Genomic DNA, 21,315 nt, shown 5'->3' on the forward strand with positions numbered 1-21,315 from the left:
ATTTTTGTCCAGCAGATGGGGCCACAAGCCCACCACACAAAAAGTCCATTAATACTTTAGTAATATTAATACATTGGTAATATTTAAAACGTGATTACAAAGATATTCAAGTTCAAGTATTTCTAAAAGCAAAGCCTGATAAACATATACTTATTTAAATGCAATGGATAATAAATGTTAGAGGCTTACATAATTGTTACCCATCTCACACCCATTGTAACAAGTTAAGCAACATTTTTTGAGTAGGCAGGGGCACCTTGGTGTTTGTTCTGACTATATGAAAGAAACACTCTTCTGACTCACCGGACAGATAGGTGCAAACATAAACATGGATGTGACTGTCTAACCTGGCAAAGCGGCTCAGACGGATCTAATGAAAAGTCAAAAACTTCAGAGTGATTTACATTACAGAGTGAATGCTCTTTCTGTCTTGTAAATATTTTGACATTATCTCAGCCATGTAATCAGAGGACACAATTAAATTTACCTGAGAAGTGGCATCTTGAAGATAGAGCAGAGGTTTTCAAAGTTATTTAGCTATTTTTTTTTATATTTTATATTATTTTAATTTAGTGTTTTTCTGTATTTAGTGTACTCTGAAGTTACATAAAGCAGCAATATTAAGCTATTTTAAGTTCTAAGATCTGTTGAGTGTCTGTTGGGTCAAATGACATAATCATGATCACGCAAGCATCCAGGAACTGAACAAAGCAATTTAACGAGAAAGGCTAACGTGGTGGTATTTTTCCAGCTGCGGGGACGTGCACCGTGTCAGACTTTTCAAACCCTGGAGATAGAGCAAGCGGGTGTTTCCTAGGATGGAGCCTCACTTATTGTCTGTCATTTCAGAAACATCTCATAAGTTGACCTGCTTCCTCATGGTCAGTTACTACTGGTGTACCTTTTCCCCTTAACATAGCCTCTTAAGCCCTCTCTCTACTGGTACAACATATGCAGGGGATATGCACGCACAACTGGCAGAGAACAGAAAGAGAGGGGGGCTGTGAGTGAAAAAGACAGGGATAAGCTTTGGTTGACCATCCTGAGCTAACAAAGGCCACATGCAACCATATGACTAGGGGACACTCAGCCATGCCAGATGTCTTATGTCCACCTTTGTACTTGGTGAAACAGTCGATGTTTTAATATATGTGTTTATTTGAAGTCCTTTCACATTCTCTTTCCAGGTCATGTCTCTCAAATGGAAGTTGTTGTCTTTTCGATTCCATATTCTTAATATGTTTCCACTTAATTTGTTTAATTTATGTCATTGTTAGACATAATCCTAGAACTGTTATTTAAGTCTACGCTGTGTATATAGCACCGTTTGTCCAGGACGAGGTATCTCTCCTCAATTGCTCCTCCAAGTTCCTGAAAAGGTTTATCGGGTTAGGTTATCTGATAGGCGTCTTGATATAGGCCTCGGGTAATGTTCCGCTTATGTATGCCAAAACACCCCTTCCTTGTGTAAGAACATCGCATATATGTTCCAGGGGTTTAAGCTCAAATAGAGACACTTTAAAGCATTTTTTATAATCACTTGTTTAATTGCATCACAGAGGGACGCCAGCCATAAAAAAAAACCTTTCTTGCCTTTGCAGTCATTTTTTTCAAGTGGTGATCGTACCAATCCGAGAGGAAAAGAAACATCGCGATATTTGTTCAACAGACCGCTGGTCCGGTGTTTCAGAAGAGTTATCTCGCGCTACCTTAGCACTCCATGTCTCATTCCACCACGATCAAGCTTGCCGGGAGGGGGTTTCTGTTCAGTAGCTACATAGCTATTATTTCATTTGGAAACTTGAACGGAATTTGTATTTATATCGACCATCGTCGCTTTATTTATTTAAAATAAACGTTGTGGTCTCACTAACTTTATAGGTAACTGCTGGCTGAAGACCGCAATTTGTACATTGAAGGAAAGCTAAGTTAACCTTACAGCATAGCCAGCCGTGCTAACAAAGACAATACTTTCTCTTAAAAAATAGTCCTCACTACTCTCTTTAGTTATGAGTCATGTGGTCGTTGATAATCCACACGGTCTAGATCAGCAGGTAAGTACTTTAAACTGGTCACTTCTTTGCTTTTGTCATAGAAATTTTGTAATTTTCCATTACGCACATGTAGTTTCGGCCGAGAACGGGAGCTTTATTAGCTAAGTCGTTAGCCGTCAGATAAGCTGACGCTGCGGCTGGTAAAATGGAGGTGATGATGTCGCTGTAGAGAAGATTGTGATGGCGGAGCTGGTCACTGCGTTGTGCCAGCTAATTAAGTTAGTACGGTGTTCCCCTTATAAATGAACAATAGTCTTAAAAAACTCAGAATTAGTAAATCACCTATCATTAGATTTGACTTCAGTTAGTGGAAATTTCTAAGGTTAGCTAAAATATATATACATGTCCGACCGATATTGTACTATGTTAGCCCGGCTAATGTTGGGCCTTCTCAACCTGAAACGTGGCGCAGGAAAAAAAAAATGCTGGCGACGGTGTTGGCCACCATTAGTGGTTTGGAAATGTAATGCTCTCGGGTTGAATAGTCGTTCGGCTAATGTACATTTTAAATATGCTATTTAATTGCGAGCATTATTACTTTGTGTTTCTTACGTGGTCTCAATTGTCACCATTTGTCTTGATCAGAGACTAGATACCTGTGCTATGCCTTCTCAGTAGTTCTATGAATCAAGTCAGATTTAACAAGCAAACAGTTACTTTGGTAATATTTAAACGATGGTTCGTGTAGTGCAAAATTAATTTGAACTATTAAAAAGTTTAAATGGATTGCCATGTTACTTCAGTCACAGTCATTGTATTGTCATTGAAATAACATGAGGTAAAAAAGAAAAGGTTACTTTGGTAATATTTTGAACAGTAGTTTGTCTGGTCCAAAATCACCTGGGACTCTTTAAGATTTTTAATTCAATCGTCGTTTCATTTCAGTGATATTCATTGTAATGTTTTTACCGTAATTATCTTTAATTGGTAGTTTCACACTCTTGGTCGGTGCTCACCTGATTCTGAACCGAATACCTGTTTAAAAAATGTTTCTTTTTTGTAGCTTGCTGCCCTAGACTTGAACTCTGCTGACGGGCAAGGTGGAGGAACTGGCAGTGAGTAACAAAACTGATTTGTTTTTTTTAAACCTTGTGTAATTGTTTTTATGGTTCTGTATTGATTGCATTCAAGTAACTAATGTAAACCATTGTTTTGCAACAAATGTAAAGTGTATTTTTACAAAACAAGCAAGGTAGACAATAAATTAGTGTGTCTATCTTGGGGGGGGCTGTTGTTTGAAATTATTATAGTGAGGGTTCTTGTATGCTTGTCTTTCTATTTGTAAATAATATGAATCTTACTAAATGAATGTGTTTAAGTGGTGTTGTTTTTTTTCCACTCAGGACGTTACATTCCACCACACTTGAGAAACAAAGATGCCTCTAAAAATGGTGAGTTTAATCTAACACTGGCCCACTGACTCACAGTCAATCAGCACAACTTTGAATTTTGGTGTTCTCAGTGTTAACAGTCCATCAGAGCATGGTAAAAGCAAGCACAGCTGAGAGGGAAAAAATGCGGCATTATTTGTTCCTTAACGTATTTATTTTTACCATACAAGACATAAATTGTGGTTCTGCAGCATTTTTGCTGATTCAGAAGGAGTGTTTTCGTATCATGTTTACTTGTGTGCACAGTGAGGAGAGAAAGCCACCTCAAGTGGATTTTGTATCTGTGCACAATAGCCTATGTTGCCAGACGTAGTAGGGCAAGTGGTACTGTAAAATGGCTGTGGCTTGGAATTTTCTTTAGTACGATAAAGGGGCATAATGTAAAACGTTCTGATTCAAATAAGATTTTTAGCAACTATTTGGTAACTGTTTTAATGACATGAACATGGGGAAACCATAGTTAATCATAATCAAGTTAATTCTTTTTTTTTCCACATTTGAACAAGATGAGTTCTAGTTGATGAATGCTCTGAATAAGGGAGAAGTGGAGGGAAAGTAGGGGGAGTGGTTGTATTGTACATTTTTACCTATAGAATGTTTTTGTAACCCGGTGGAGGTTTGTTTTTACTATACTTGTTAGCCTCTTAAAGGCTTTAAATCAAGACACATGTTATGCTTGGCATACTCAGATAGTTTACATTTAAAAAGACATCTTGGAACCATGGTACTGTGTCATTGCACACTTGACGTTTTTCTCGTTTTGCTGTTTTCTTATTCCACAGCAGGAAATGCTTATTCCGCTGGTAGACAGTGCGGTTATTCAGTGGCACCAGTAAATCTCTGTAAGTCCCTTCTGTCTGCTTTCGCTGAGGGCAACCTGCATTTTTCAGATGCATGAATTAGCCATAAGTCAGCAAAAACGGTGCAGGAAGGGTTATGTTAGAGGTGTACACTTAACAGCTAATGTTAATAGTGGGCTCATCATTAATCAATTGATATACTTCTCTCTACTGGGATGCTTGCAGTCGGAATGAGAAGTGTTGCGGGTAAAGGGCAATTGGATGTAAGCATAAAACTGACGCATTTTTTAAACAATTGAAACATATTGCAGGTATGTTGAAATAAATTTTTTCACTGTTAATTCAAGCCCATATTTCCAGCGGTGTCCCCCCAAATTTCTTCTGAACAGTGCCCACAAAGATGGCAGCAGAGTGTCTTTGGAGACGCACAAATAGCTATAATTCAGGATCAGATGGCAGTAACATTGCTTACTATTAGAGTTAATCAAGCCCAACGCTCGCACAGCATGAACCAGTAATTACGGGTGAGTCTTTTTATAGCCTGCTTCCCTACCTTTGCTCAGGTTACCCAAGACTGGCCTCTCAAGAGCTTGCCTTTTACCATCCCTACAGTGGGGGTTGGCGAAACAGATGTGGTATACCTTGACCGCCACCTGCATGCCATGCCATGCCATTTCATCTCATCTACTTGCTGGCAGAGTTCCATAGCGTTATGTAGCTGAGCACTGGGGCATACCATTAACCAACGTGTGTCTGCTTTGCAGTCACTTTGCAGGGGGTGGCAGAAGTGTGGGCCTAACACAGCATTTACCAAAGCTTGCAAATGAAGTGATGGTGCATTAAAGACTCTGCACTGCATCACTAGTGATTGTCTTACTGATAACAGTACGATTTCTTCTGTGAAAGAATTAAGAATGTAAGACATATTTTTTTGCATTGTCCTACTAGTCACAGTTGTGAAATTAGGAAAGTAGGCATTTTATTTTGCAGACATTGAGCTGTACAGTGCTGTACTGACATGATTTGATCCCACTCATTAATCACTAGTCTGTTCTTCATTTGAGTTATTTCATACCTTGTAGCTTTCCATGTCTACCTACGCCTACTGTTTAAAAGTACTTTGAATAACATGCTGAGAACTAGAGTGCATGCATACTTTTGTTCTAACAACTGAGTGTCCCAAATGGTTATCAACGATCAGTTACTTTGAAGTTAGAAATCTAATGGTGCACTTTTTGGACCTGAAACCCACATACACTCATCCCTCCTTGGCACATGTTTGACCGTTAGCATCTGAAAATGTCTGGAAAGGAATATTTTTTTCTGCAAGGTTATTTGAAAAGAGGGCTTATCAGGTGTTCTCCTTGGCAGTTTCTTTGGCGTTTGTGATTTAAACCGTGAATAGAACAGTTTTTTGACATGGGTGGCTGATAATTACCACCAGAGTTGTTCTCCCATCAGGCAATCCGCTGTCCGTGTAGTCTTTACTAGTTGATTCACCACAACTTGAGTAACATTTGGACGGTTGTTAGTGATGTCAGTTCAACATTACTTGGACAGGAGTAGTTATACTGCTTCAGCTTTTATGTGATAAGCTCAATACCAAGCTTTTAGTTAGGTGTGTCACATTGAGTTAGTGTTTAAGTACTTTTAGGTCTTACTGTTTATATTTGTGGTTTGGTTTGATGTGAACTGACTTTTTCTTTTTTCTAGTGTTTGCATAGTGTACATGAATCATTTTTGTCTACCAGTCCAGGTGGCTAAAATCTACCACAAACTGTAATGCACTTTGTAGTTCATTGATATTTGCCCAATTTACTGCACTGCACTCATAAAAGGAACAGTCAAATCTATAGTAAATTTGGACTTAAGAGTGGAAAATGTATGAGTTCCGCATTTGAAATTTATGTAATTACATTTGTAGCTTTTTTGGTTGCAAAGAAGCTTTGTCAGAGAGGTCCCAACTCACCAAACCGAGAAGAATTCCTGTCACCAAAGCTGTTATTAGTTTATTTTTTCGTGATAGTCTGTTTTTAACTACATCGGTATGACAGATTTAAAAACTGATGAATGCATTTACCAGTTGCCCACAGGTATAAGTACAGATTCTCATCACAGATCTTGAACTGGACACTTTGACTGAACTATTTCCCACTGAAATTGAGATTAGTCTGAGACTTTATCTGCGTAGCTGGTCTACTTCCTTTATGCTGTTATGGCATAGCCTCAGCCACTTGGTATGGTGGCGTTAACTGTAATTTATTCCCCCACCAGCTTGTGTGTGGCAACTGACAGGAACAATGACACAGCCAGTGTCCGAAGCACTGGTGAATGTCCCATCCAGGCAGAGACAGGGTCTCAGGTCTTTTTTTTTTTTGTATGGAAATTCTACCCAAATAACAAATATAGTGTCTAGGTGTTTATTTGTGCAAGTAGTGAATTATATTTCTTTTACATCAAACCTTTTCTTTCTCTGCATCAGAGTTTCTGTTATTAAAAAAAAAAAAAGGTCCTGGTCCACATGTTGCGAAAAATTAAACATTCCAGATAAATAGGTCAAAATCTTCAATTCAGTCAATTCAGAGACTGCTGATGTCATTCATCACCAGCCCACCAGTCAGAATTTGTCTACCTATAAATGACACTCAGCAACTGAATTTATACTTTAACACAATTCAAATTGTACTTATTTTCACAGATTTTCTCCTCACAGTGAGATGAGTTTGACTACATAGTAATCTGTTTATTTGCCTCAAGGAGCCAGAATACTCTACTGTATGTCAGCTGTAAAACAAGACAGGACTGCCATCATCTCTGCTGCACTGTTTGTTAATCTATTCTGCAACTTATTAATAACTTACTTGGAATCCTGCTTTGCCACTTATTGACACACCAACACAAGGCAGTTGTGTACACCAGACAATATGACCAAAGAGTATAAAACTTGTCAAAGCCAAGGATTATTCTGGTGGAAAAAAATTTAATTGACAGATAATGAAAACTCTGGCCTGCAACCATCCTCTTGAAGATGTTTAGGCCTTGCTTTGCAATTTTTGCCTACACCTTTAGATTGGAAATATTAACTTACTGTGCAACACATGTTGGAGCTTTTTTTCTTTATAATTATGCAAGATTTTAGTCCGCACTCTAGTCTACTATGGACTGCTTGCTTCCCACCTATTAATAAACCATGCTGAAAATAGGTCAGAACTTGAAGAGGGACTCTTTGCTACTTTGCTACTAAGGACTGAGTACAGATATAATTAAATAAGAGATGCACAATTACACGCCTCACAATTGTCTTTCTGTGCTTTGTCTTCCATGAAGATTCACCTGGATGGGACAGTGGACGCAGCAATGGATTTGTGAATGGCTACCATGACAACCGTGCAAATGGGGGCTTCGGCGGTCGAGGACCCCCTCGCAATGATAGAGGGGGGCGCAGCTCCTATCGCGGAAACAGGGGTGGAAGCTCGTTTAATCAACCAATCCAAAATGCAGGTGGGGACATCCTGTTGTGTCACTCATCTAACTATAGCTGTAGATGTTGTTTTAGATGGGAACGTGGCCATCTCCCACCCTTGTTTATACAGTTCTGATATCAGAATGTTGCATACAGTATATGCACAGTGGATTTGAAGTAATTACACATTGTATGAAATTGCTTTAATTTTTAAAGTAAAATAAAATTCTATTAAAAAAAGAAAATGTAAAATAAATAAAACATTAAGTTTTAGATAACATGTCTTGATATTAAACAAAATATTTTGGCTTTGGTAAGAAAGTGGTATCTCACTATTATTATTTTATTTATTTATTTTGTGGTGGGCTGCTTTGCAAAAAAAAAAAAAAAAAAATCTCCCAACTACTTGTCTGTTCATGACAGCATTTGGCAGTTATGACAACAAAGATGGCAACTGGGGAGGCCCTGCAAGGGATGCTGCCTACAGTAGCTTTGGAGGACGTTCAGATAGGTCCAAGACTGCCTTCTTCAATGATCGTGGGGCAGGATCAAGGGGAAGGTATGTAAAATTGTTCAGTAGTAATTTCATAATATATTGCACTTTTGATTTTTTTTTATTATTATTATTTTTTTTTAAATGAACCTGTGATTCTTATAATATCTTAAATTATCATTCACTATTAGATTGCAGTTTTCTTTACTGATTCCAATTTCTGAAGCCTCTTGTTAACCTTTTCTTTGCTTAGTTTCCGGGCTGTGGTCAGGAAGCTGGGGTTACTTTCCTGCTGGGTCGAAACGAACTTCTGCTTTGGGGCTAACCCCTTTCACTTTACAAACAGTAGTGAAACGGCACACAGGAGCTCTGCTGGACATTTACAGTCAACTCAAACTTATGGCGAATTCTGTGCACGTGCCACTGCTTGCTACTCACTGTCATTCTCGCTTCAGCACTCACATACATGCTGTTCTACTTCTTAAAGGAGCCAAGCTGCTCTGGTAACACTCTATTCTTAACTTTGGAGAATGGTTGATCAAACAAGGTCACGAATTCCTCAGAATTTTTTCTTTTCAGTGCTTATACCAAGGAAAGATGGGAGAGCCTGTTGGCTTGTTTCTGGCTTGCTTTAGCCACTTTTCCTTTGCTTGTGTCCTCTTCACTCATGGTGAAGAACTTACTGGGACTGACTTGGAATTGGAGATACGGGAGGCTGACCAGCTGGTTTCTGGTCTGGGTCGTGAATACAGAAAACTGGCTGTTTCCAGTCCCTGATTGGTCGACCAGTCTCTCCCTCTCTCTCTGTATAATTTTGAGCTGACTGAACAATTCCTTCAATGCAGAATTTGTATTCTGTAAAATAGACATAAAATCAAAGGGCTTTTTAAGATCTCAAATTTAATGCTCTGTGTGCATACATACAGGTATGAGCGCGGGGGCTTTGCTGGTGGAGGAAACACCCGCTGGGTGGAAGATTCCAGAGATGACGATTGGTCCAAGCCCACTGCTCCCAATGAGCGCCTGGAACAGTAAGACAGATTCTGCTCACAAATCAAATTACAATAGTCAACTTTTGTCTATATTTGAACTCAACTTTTGCCAACCTTATTTTTTAGTGAGCTGTTCTCTGGAAGTAACACTGGGATAAATTTTGAGAAATATGACGATATTCCCGTGGAGGCGACTGGAACCAACTGCCCACCTCACATTGAAAGTGTAAGTCAAGAGCTCAGCTGACTGTGCACCATTCTTAATGGTATAATGCCAATTTGGATTAAATTAAAATGGAAATAAGCTTTTGTTAGAATGATTTGTGTCATATACTGATATGATGTGCAATTATTCTGTAGTTCCATGATGTGGACATGGGGGAGATTATCATGGGGAATATCACCTTGAGTCGTTACACTCGTCCCACACCAGTACAGAAGCATGCTATCCCTATCATCAAGTCCAAGAGAGATCTCATGGCTTGTGCTCAGACTGGTGAGTATTCTCGATGCATCCACTTTGGTTTCATATACTAGTTTAAGGCAGTGTACAAAGTTGTTGTGTGTGTGTGTGTATATAGATATATATATATATAGAGATATATATATATATATATCTTTCTCTCTATAATCTATATCAGAGATATGTGTGTGTATATATAATATAATAACCTATGTAATCCCTACTGTGTTTCAGGCTCTGGTAAGACTGCCGCTTTCTTGCTCCCAGTGCTGAGTCAGATCTACACCGATGGACCTGGAGATGCTCTACAGGCAGTCAAGAGCAGTGGGCAGGTACAGGGGATAGAAAATACACGATAATTGAACATATCCAGTATTTCCATATGATTTGTTCTAATACAAATTATTTCTTCAGGAGAATGGGAGATATGGTCGTCGAAAGCAATATCCAATCTCCCTTGTCCTTGCTCCCACCAGAGAGTTGGCTTTGCAGATTTATGATGAAGCAAGAAAGGTGAGCTTCAAATGCACAAAATAATTTGTGTATATATATATTTATATATAAATAAATAATTTGTTTTCTGTTGTTTCATTATGCATCTTGAAGCTGATTTATTCACTTTTCTTCTACATTGTAGTTTGCTTATCGCTCACGTGTGCGTCCTTGTGTGGTGTATGGTGGAGCTGATATTGGCCAGCAGATCAGAGACTTGGAGAGAGGCTGTCACCTGCTGGTGGCGACGCCTGGGCGTCTGGTTGATATGATGGAGAGGGGCAAGATCGGGCTGGACTATTGCAAGTCTGTATAGCACTGGGATCCCTGATCAAATTTATTTACTAGTTTACTTAAAAGCAACTGACTCAAATATTTGTGTTTTGTAATCAAAAATAAAATGTTTCTTTACAGCTATTTAGTCCTGGATGAAGCTGACCGCATGTTAGACATGGGTTTTGAGCCACAGATCAGACGTATTGTGGAGCAAGATACAATGCCACCTAAAGGCATTCGCCAGACCATGATGTTCAGTGCCACCTTTCCCAAAGAGATCCAGGTACAAGACAAGACATCAACAATTATACAGAATCTTGCTAAATCTGATAAATATCAGCATATTTATTTACTTGATTTTACTGTGTATAGATCCTTGCTCGTGACTTCCTAGAAGACTATATTTTCCTGGCAGTTGGGCGTGTTGGTTCCACTTCAGAAAACATCACGCAGAAAGTGGTCTGGGTAGAGGAAACTGACAAGAGGTCCTTCCTTCTTGACCTGCTCAATGCCACAGGTGAGAAATGCATACAGAACGGGATTTTGTTTTCTTTTCCCATCGTCCTGCGTTTGTCAGTCTGTCCCATATCAAGCTAATATTGACTTTGCTTCAACTGTGCCAACGAGTGATCATTATAGGAAGACCGTACATTGAAAGAAAAATTATCAAAATAAAATCTCATTCAGTGGTGAGCAAGAACTGAAATCACTTGCAGTCTTTAGGTGGGTTTGCTTCTCATGATAATGTAAAGCTGTTATTTTTATGTACGGAGCAGCCTCACATTTACTGGCTGGTTTGGTTTTATCTTAGTTATTCCCAGTGAGGTTCAGGAAAATGTGACAGAGGCCCCAGAGAAACCAGGTAAGTATATACATACTATAACTTCACTCCGACCCACCAGTATGCTGTTTAATTCGTTTCAAAACTTGAGCCTGAAATATGGGCCATCTACATGATACCAGTACATAGAACAATACCTGTGAACGGAAAAGCCCTCATGAAGGGAACATTGCTGCTGCTTCGTGTGCAGATGCAGTTCAACAAGCACTGGGTGAAAGTCCAACGCTCCCTGCACACTAGGTGCTGCTGCACACTTGCAGTCAAGTTGACTTCTGTTTCTGGAGCCGGTGATGGAATACAGTACCATGACCTTTTGAGTGGCTATGTAACTGTATTACTTTATTCTGAAGATAGGCAGTTGCCTGAAAAGAGAAACCATTTTCTTGGGGCCATTATGTCAGAACAAGTCTTAAACTAAGTTGGCATCTTTCAGAGATCCCCGTTTTATTATTGTTTGAATGTACTGATTTTAATTACTGTATATGCCTATTTCATAGCCTGAGAAATAGCCTGTTTGTTAGAAAAGCCAGTATAGCTTGCAAAAGTTTGAGGCTGTGGGTAACCAGTTGAAGTAGTGATATTAGCCACTGCTCTTAGAAATCAACTTGAAGTGAGAGAGAGAGAGGCTCATACTCAGCGCTGTGTTTGCAGGACTACATTTGTGCACAGGTGAGAGAAATGGTGATATGACAGGATGCCTTTCCATTCACAGATGACCATTCTGTGCACTGGTACATGTGTATACCACATGCGCACTCTTGGTTTACTATGTGGATGGGTTTTGAGACCAATTAAGTGCCATACACAAGCCAGAAGCATCACATCCCACAGCTCATCCTGTCCCTTTGCTCGCAAGCTGACATGCTGCCTCAGTTTTGTTTTTTTTCTTTCATTTTCAGTGAGCTTGTAGGACCATCAGTAATGTCCTTGCACCATATAGACTGACTGAAATTGCAGAAGTCGAGTCAGTCTCTCCCCGCTGTAAAAGAAGTTGTTTTAAGCATAGTGTTAACAGCAGTAAGGTCAGCTTGATCAACATAATGATGTTGACTGGTTGATAGAGTTTTTATGAGTCAGATTACTGTGTCTCCATGGAAATGGAGAGTCAGGAGAGGATGGCGCTTCGACGGATGTGTATATATTTTCCTGGCTTGTGCAAGAGTGCATTGGCAAGACAGTCAGAGGGTTGACTGCAAATTTGGAATGGCCTGTCCTACGCCATTACTACTCCCCCTCCCTGAACCATTCTTTCTATCTCAAGCTTTTATTCTGGTAGCCATTAATGCCAAATATGTGGAGTGGAACCTAATATCTAGTAGAGTCCTGTCCTGAGGTCCAGATCAGTATGAGGGCCAGTCTTGGATATATTTTAATTAGGGCTGTCAAAATAAGGCATTCATTTTGATAAGTCAATTACAGAACAGTGTTTCCCACAAACTCAAGACCACTCTGTGGTGACAGCAGCTGCCGGGGGGCATAGGACAACGCAGCTGCATTTTAAAGTAAACGTAGGCTAATTATCAGGATGCTAGCTGCGTTTTCAGTTGTTCATTTGCTTAGCCTACTTGACTTAGCCTACTACTTAGCAGTCTGATAATAACACTAACAGTATTGTCTTCATAATATAGAATAACCTGTCTGGGGTAACTTTCATTTTAGATATGTGCGATTGTGTATGTGTTGTCATAGGATATCAACCATTTGTGAATAAGATCTCGCCAGCCATCATCTCCACACCAAATATCTCGCTTCCAGACAGATACGGGAGCATGAAGAGAAACTATTCACAGGCTAATGATTTGGCAGTTTGTGTGTGTGTGTGCGCGTGCATGTGTGCATGCTCTCTCTCGCACACATGTGAGAGAGAGCATGCATGGCAAGGAAATGCAGCTGTGAAAGAATAAATATGCTGTGTTTTAAATAGCCTAGTGTAATAAAAGAAACTTAGTATGTGGTGGTCAGTGTTGATATTGTGACGGGCTGCCACAAATTAGTCAATGTAAGTGAAACAAAGCAGGAAAAAAACGTTAAAAATTAACGCTGATTAATCATGTTCCGGTGCTTCTTACCCATTCCAGCCACAGCGGCTTTGTAACATGATGGAGGCAGACGCAAACATGCTGCTTGATCCCAGGAATGGAACATTTACATTTTAAAAACACACAGACAGAGAATTTTCATACCAGTAGTTCAAGCCTGAAATATCACCTTTTGATGCAAGCATTTTGCAGCAAACCCACAGGCCTACACTATCACAGCTCCTGTTGGTCGAGCTAGCATACAGCCTTGTCAAGTCACACTGGACCAGGCGTTCGGATACAAACTGAACAAGTCTACCTGTCTCTGACAAAGTAACCCCCTTGCAAAATGGATTGCAATTTTGGCACAAACAGTGTTGACATGAAAGGGAGTGTGAATATGGACAGTGGGGGAAAAATGTTCTGATTGTGAAAAAGACATTGAACTTTAAAGTCTGTCAGATACTCAACTGATTTCCCCCATCTGCCAAAATTGATTCAAATTGAAATACTTAACAGCACAAATACTTGACTGACAGCAAAAACTGATGTATCCAGTTAATTTTGATTTAAATTTTTTTTAATTGCTTGACAGCCCTAATTAAAATGGATGCTATCCGCACATGAGTTTTGAACCAGAACCACCAGTATTTGCATCAGGTAGTGCTTGAAAAATATACTGTGCTGGATTTAGTGGTTCTTTCCGTATGTCAGATACATTAAGTAAATGCAAGTATCAGCATTGGCCTGTACCCAGTGTCAAAGGCTTCAAATCAGATGACATAAACTTGATTGGGACATCAATGTTTTAAAACATAATTAAGTTCTTCAGTTATCATCTTCAGCCCTAACTGCAGAAAAACTGAAGCCATGGTTGTCAATTAATGGTTGTCAGTAAATGTAAAGCTATTTAATGCAACCCTGCCTCCATTTCTAAGTTCTCATTTTGGTTTTTGATTTTCTTTTTACTTCATATTATTGCATTTGCTGACCTTTTTAGTATGACAGTTAAGTTCCTGATCCCTTCTTTTAGTTTGAAAAATCCACTCATAGCCTGTTTCCCAGTTATCATTGATTTATTTTTTTTTTCTTCTTTTATTGCTCTTTATCTTGCTCTTCTCCCTTTGTCCCGTCCTCTTAATTTCTGGCTTCACAGGCAAAGACTCACTGACTCTGGTGTTTGTGGAAACCAAGAAAGGAGCAGATGCTTTGGAAGACTTCCTTTACCATGAAGGTTATGCCTGCACCAGCATCCATGGTGATCGATCTCAGAGGGACAGAGAGGAAGCACTGCATCAGTTCAGGTCTGGACGCTGCCCCATCTTGGTGGCTACAGCTGTAAGTAATCTTTAGTCTTACTCTACCCTACTACTTTGTCCTTAATATCAGGATTAGGGATGTGTGTGATTAGTTTAAACTTTACTGCCATTGGTAGTTGGCACCAGAAATACTAGTAGGTGGTGTTTGTTTTTGTTGTTGTCACTATTGTTGTAATAATAATAAATGATGTCGTCCATGGGCTAAATTCTGTCCAATTTTGAATGTTTTTCTTAGTGTTTTAGTCTAGTTTAAACTTTGTTTACTTTCATGTTCACATTTACTGTCTTTAATTTAGAATTTAAACTTTTAAGATAAAATTACAGTATGTTGCTGTCAACATTAGTTTTTTTGTTTTAGAGTTCACCTTGCATTTGGGGAAAAAAATGCTGGAAACCAAGCCAGCTGGGTCCTAGAAGTTACTAATCCTGTTAAATTCTATAATCAGTTTGGCCACTGACTGTAGGTTGTCTGGGGTTCTTGATTCACCTTTAATTTCTTTTCCCCCCCAGGTGGCTGCTAGAGGCCTTGACATCAGCAATGTGAAGCACGTTATTAACTTTGATTTGCCCAGTGACATCGAGGAATATGTTCACCGTATTGGCCGTACGGGACGTGTGGGCAACCTTGGTATGAATCCCTCCAATCAAATTTTTAGGGTTCAAGGGCAAAATCCTATCATTGCGTTTGTGTTATGCTGTGAGCTGATATGAGCTAGAAACATGAAACTTCATCCAAAAAATGGGAAATAATGTCCAGGTGCTTTCCAGTTGGTAGCATTGTAATAAAGGCCAAAAATGTATTAGTTTGCACAAACTGCAGAACAGTAAAGTGACATCTGATTTTTGAATTTGAATGCCAGCTAAAAAACTTACTATTAAATTAGAGATTAGGCCTTCTAAAGAATTATGAGCCAGACCCATAGGGAGTGTCATAAATACCAAAAAAAGTACCTCAATACCAAGATGATATAATTTCACCAATTTAGCCATCTTTTGGTCATCTTTCAGGGAGCTTGAAACCTACTTGTTCTTGCTCACAGCTCTAAATTTGACCAGAGCTCAGGGCTTGATGCAGAATCACCAGCTGCAGCTATAATTTATGCTTGTTACGCACATTAAAATTTTGTTTACTCTGTATAATCTTACTCTTGTTCTGTGCAGGTCTGGCCACGTCGTTCTTCAACGACAAAAACAGCAACATAACCAAAGATTTGCTGGACATTTTGGTGGAGGCCAAGCAGGAGGTTCCGTCCTGGCTTGAGAGTCTGGCCTATGAACACCAGCACAAGAGCAGCAACCGTGGACGCTCTAAGAGGTAATTGTCACACATGGCAACAAAATGCGTTTTTAGAACATACACAACTGTCAGACATTTGGGAATGGAGTGATACGATCTACGTACTCCCAAACCGACATTCAGTGGAACCATACCCACTGGAATCACTGGGCTGGCATATTTGGAAATGAAAATAAAAGTGAATAGACCTAATATCTGTCAGGTGATGCGTCCCTTTCATTTTAAACAGCCTAATTAGTGATCTTTGATTTGTTGTACCATACGCAAATCTGTATCAGTGTCTAAGAAGCTTTTCTCGTCCAGATTCTCTGGTGGTTTTGGAGCGAGAGACTACCGTCAGACGTCTGGTGGCTCTGGAAACTTCAGTAGCAGCCGTGGAGGGCGCAACACTGGAGGCCACGGAGGAAACCGTGGCTTTGGTGGAGGTAATCAAACAATTTTTCTGTTCCATTTTATTTTTGTTGGTTCACTTTCCTCTTTCATGTGCAACCCTGCTGCACTATGCTTAACAGTTGACATGTTTGTGCTAATGAGCACAGAATATGCACTGCATAAAAGTCACAGCTTACAAATTGTGAACTACTTATTGCATACAATTTCTCTCTACGTACTTTTTATCTCAATGGGAAACTGTCAGTGTCTATGATTTTAAATTCATTTTTGTTGCTGCTCAGCTAATTGACTCTGACTTGTCTTCCACAGGTGGTTTTGGTGGCAACTTCTACAGCAATGACGGCTACGGAGGAAATTACAGCCACTCTGGCAGTGTGGATTGGTGGGGCAACTAATCACCATAGGAATAGGTTGCCATGCCAGCCCAACCCAATTGAAACCACATGTTAACTTAAACCAGACCATAACAGCCCTCCCTGTGTAGCTTCACTGACATACAGTACATTACCAACCCTGGTTCTCTGCCATTTGCTTCTCTCGAAAAGGAAGTGCAGCACGGCGCAAAGGAAAGTTACCAGCATGTGCAATGCACCAGAGGCCACAGAGATTTGCACACCTCAGAGTGAGCATGGATGCTGACATGCATTGTCTGATAGCAACTTCGGACTTTCATTGTTAAAAAGTATTTTTGTTTTTTTTTGTGGGGGGGGGGAAACATTTGATTAACCTGAGGATCATTTGTATGTTAATGTACTGTGCCTTTGGAATTTAAACAGGAAATCTATACGTTTTCATTTCACCGGATTAACCTGGCCAAGAGCTCTAAATTAGATTTTACTGTTTTCTTTGGTGAAAAATATTTGAAAGGTAAAATGAGCTTGGACTTAATCAAACCTTGGCAAACACTGGGGTCACTGAGTCTTGATTCCATTTGAACTTAAAATTTATTGCAGGAATATCATGAAGTCTTTTCTATAGTCAAACAGCTAATGGAGCCATTACTATGTCTAATACAAACTGGGCCATTGGGGTCAAAGGTTTTTTGTTTTGTTTTTTTGTTTGTTTTTTGCTCACTCTATCCTGGACAGGCTCCTTTTTATGGACATTATAGTCTTTGAAATAGCCATTCCTATAGTAATCTTAAGGAACACAAAGTCTTTAAACTCAATGCCAATAATTGCTGAGGTTTAAACAAAATAATTACTGCTGGAACTTGTTACTCCACATTTCTCATTGACTTGACAGTGTTACGGCAGCTAGTATGTTACCAAGTGCTAGCTACGTTAAGTGGGCGGTGTTTTTTGTTTATTTTTTTTCTTGAGACATTTTTGGTGCAGGTGTGTACAAAATTGAAAAACTGAGTCAGTTTTTTGATTTTTGAATTGTTTCTCTACAAATATGTATCAAAACAAAAAATGCCTGCCATCTTGAAAGTGAAGTTCAGAATGGCTGGATAAAGGACCACAGCATCGGGGGGCATAGCGTGGTGTTAGTGTTTACCGAATCGACCGGCAACCATGAGCCCCAGATGGTATTCTACGCTTGCAAGTGTTTTGTTTTTTGGTCAAGGAGAAAGGACACATGGACTGAGTCGCAGGCTTAACTTAATTACAAACGTTTTCTCTTTTCAAGCTGCGTTGGAGGCACGGTTCATCTTTGAGAGAGGCATTTGAATGATCACTGAGGTTTATCAATTAAACAGCAAGAGCGGAGCAGAGTAGAGCAGCACTCCGAGCACTGGGATTAGCAGAACGGGAGTAGGCGTGGGGCACGGTTTTCAGTGCACCACCGTTGTCAGTGTCTTTGGGTTTCCATTGCTGTATAATGTAACTGGAGATGGCCAAAGATGGAGGACTGTCCACTTCCTTATGAAATGGTAAAGTACTGTCAAGTCTTCTGGAAGTAAATCTTGTCAGAGATGTATAAAAAAAATCTGTGGCTTCATAACGCCAGAACAGGCTTTTCCTCTCAAAGAGGAGCAGCCATTGAGAGGAGAGATGGGGCGTTTCACCTCCCAATTTTCTCATCGGGTGTGTTGTGCCTTGAACCTTTTTTAAGAAATTGAACTAAAGCAGATGCACTGACAGTGTTGAGAACTCGAGATTGAATGGTGCTACTTGATTTAGGTGTGTAGGCCCTTGTTCGTTGTGCCCATCAAGTTTTACAAAAGTTATTTTATTGCACATCTAGAGTTTTATATAGATGTCTTGGATATGTGTCCTTAAGCTTCCAAATATTGTGTGTGAGGAGATTGAGGGGGAGAAAAAAAACGCAGCTTGTTTACAAAGGGGAAGGGTTCTCAACATTTAAACCAGGATTTATTTGGGACCAGGGGATTTAGCAGTTGGGGGAATTTAGCCATTTGCACAGATTTCTAGATTCTACTTTTGCTGCTAGTTTTGTGTAATTTATTAAGCATTTTTGACAAATATTTATTTTTCTAAGCCTCAAAGTGATTCTTTGAAAGTTTCAGAAACTTGACCAAAAGACAGTACAAAAAACACTGGCACTTGAATGTTAATGTCACCTGTATGCGTGAAATTTATATATTTCCAGGTAGTGTGAGCTTTTTAATGTTTAAGATACATTGGACTCAGTAAATATCCACAGCTGTTCCAGGGCCTCCTCAGGGCCAATCATTTCTACTAAATTATAATTGGTCAGCAAAATTTGAAATAAAATTGAACAACCATGCCAAGGTTTGGAATATAGCTGCCAAAAGAGCAAACAAATTTCCTAAGCATATCAGTGCAGAAGTGTCCAGATTCTCCAGTTCTGTGCATTATTGATTCTTTACTCTAATTTGACCTGATATTTTTCTCCAGTGAATGTCTGGCACATGGCAATCCTTAAAGAAACAAACATGTGGTTTATTCTCATTGTTGCATATGACACCTCCTTGAATTCTCCTTGAATGTGGAGCCAGTCTGCAGCGTCCTTTCCAAGGCCGCTGTTGGAATTTCATTGGATGAACAGAAGGTTCTGTACAAGTTGTTGCAATTTAAGACTTGTTTCACATTCTCCAGAGAACCCTAGAGCTCTATAGATGTAGACTTTGCTTTTTGTATTACCTTATAGGCTACTGCACTGCATGGGAAATACTCAGCTGTGCAAATGTATGATTTTACCAAAATAAAATGTTTGAATGCAAAAGTATCTGGAAAAATCAAGCATGTTTCATGAAGACTTGTTTACTGTAGTTGTGCAGATAAGACCTGTAGCAAGTAGCCTGTTGCTTTGTGTGGATACAAGGCAGATGGGCTGCAACATTCGATTTGAAATATATTGGATGGGTTTCATTTCTTTTGGAAAAATATAAAAATTGTATTTGTAAATTCAACTGTTTCAATTGTCTTATTTTCCCAAACCTGGTGATCATGAACTGGCCACAATCAAACCAAGCATACTTGGTATCCCAAATTTCCAACGAAAAGGAATCTGCCTTTTACAGCATGCAATGATGGGGGCGGGTAGAGTTAAGGGCAAAGAAAGTGGAATGTTGTCGAACTAGCCTTTGGGCACTCTATTAGCTAACATGCAATATTTAAAAATTCACCATCGGAGAAAAGTGCTCCGTTTCGTGAATTTGTATGACAGCCTTAGCTAAATTTTATTGCCGATTCTTCGATGAGCGACTGTTGTGCAAAAGGTGAGTGAGCTAGAGTCACCTTGAAGCCTTTAGTCCAATCAAAATATCAGCAGCGCCCTCTGTTGGAATCATGTTAAATAGCAATAAAACTCACTATGCCCATTTGCAGATTCACATCAACACATTCATTATTTGCGGGTGCCGAATAGGTTTTACAAAGACAAAATTAAAAAAAAAACTCTGGGCAATGCAATCTCTTAAATCCTGCAGTTACTGAGAGTGAATACAGAATGTCTGTGATTTTTTTTTTTCCATGTTTCATAAAAAATACAACACTAAATTGATGCACACTACACACTAGATTTAATGTTTTGGGGTTTTTTTTCATTTGGTGTAGAAGAACTAGACTGGCCTGCACAGATCCTTGCCTTCAACCCATCCAACACCTTTGGAAATGAATAAACACTAAATGCCTTGCCTGTTTCTCACTTTGTGCCTTTTTCACAGAAGACATTCTGACATGCTACAGTAGTAAAAGTACTGAGGTAAATGTTGGCTGCATTCCATTTAACTTAACGATCCATTCTACAAGGCACTGAGGAAGATTCTCTACTGTCTGTCTGACATGGTTTTGCACAAAAAGATATTAGAATTAAAATCCTTAGAATGCCACCTAGTTTTCCTCCTTTATTAAAAATTAAAAATTATATGAAAATTATAACAATTTGTATTTAAATTTTTTTTTTTTAATTGTTCAGTTTAAGTACTGGACACAATGACTTCACTGTAAAGTCTATCCTCAGTGTTTGTATAGTGGGGGCTTCTAGTTTCCACACCACGATTGAAGGTGCTGCATATTGAACCAGTATTGGTCACAAATGATTTATACTGGCTCTGCCTATTAAAATCAGATTTTCATTGAGCACAGTGAAAATTAGCACACATTTAGCAATAAATATGTGTTAGACATTAACAAACCTCAGCTTTGACCCCCCACAAGTCAAAAAAATTGTCCAATCCTGCTTCATCCAACTGACCAAGTACACCCCTTAATGGAAACAGTATTCCCTGATTTCAGTGGCGTCTTTCAGCAGGATAATGTGCCTTGCCACACTGCAAAAATGTTTCAAGAATGGTTTGAGGAACGCAACAACATGTGACTTGACCTCCAAATTCTCTAGATCTCAGTCCAATCGAGCATCTGTGGGATGTGCTGGAAAAACAAGTCTCATCCATGGAGGCCCCACCTTGCAACTTACTGCTGCTTCGTCTGCTGCTGATGTCTTGGTGCCAGGTACTATGACACACCCTCAAAGGTCTAGTGGAGTCCATGCCTCGATGGGTCAAGGGTGTTTTGGTGGCAAAAGGGGACCTACTCAATATTAGGTCTTCATAATGTTATACCTGATCAGTATAATGATTATATGTTAGTGT

General features: G+C 39.4%; 1 protein-coding gene across 4 annotated transcripts; it reads left to right on the top strand.

The window, feature by feature from the left end:
- The first annotated feature begins 1,710 nt into the window (after positions 1 to 1,710).
- Positions 1,711 to 19,632, top strand: ddx3xa (DEAD-box helicase 3 X-linked a). Of its 4 annotated transcripts, XM_046403282.1 has the most exons (20): positions 1,711 to 2,054; positions 3,058 to 3,109; positions 3,398 to 3,445; positions 4,228 to 4,287; positions 7,573 to 7,746; positions 8,132 to 8,267; positions 9,128 to 9,232; positions 9,320 to 9,419; positions 9,554 to 9,689; positions 9,891 to 9,988; positions 10,071 to 10,169; positions 10,294 to 10,454; positions 10,563 to 10,707; positions 10,797 to 10,941; positions 11,236 to 11,286; positions 14,440 to 14,621; positions 15,113 to 15,230; positions 15,764 to 15,917; positions 16,203 to 16,324; positions 16,602 to 19,632. In XM_046403282.1, the coding sequence occupies exons 1-20, from the start codon at positions 2,010 to 2,012 to the stop codon at positions 16,685 to 16,687; spliced, it is 2,217 nt and encodes a 738-aa protein (XP_046259238.1). In that variant the 5' UTR covers positions 1,711 to 2,009; the 3' UTR covers positions 16,688 to 19,632. The 4 variants fall into 4 exon arrangements, with proteins under 4 accessions (XP_046259238.1, XP_046259239.1, XP_046259240.1 ...); XM_046403283.1 differs by lacking the exon at positions 11,236 to 11,286; XM_046403284.1 differs by lacking the exon at positions 4,228 to 4,287.
- Positions 19,633 to 21,315: the final 1,683 nt, after the last annotated feature.

Source organism: Scatophagus argus, chromosome 11, assembly GCF_020382885.2.
Source record: "Scatophagus argus isolate fScaArg1 chromosome 11, fScaArg1.pri, whole genome shotgun sequence".
Classification (NCBI taxonomy): domain Eukaryota; kingdom Metazoa; phylum Chordata; class Actinopteri; family Scatophagidae; genus Scatophagus; species Scatophagus argus.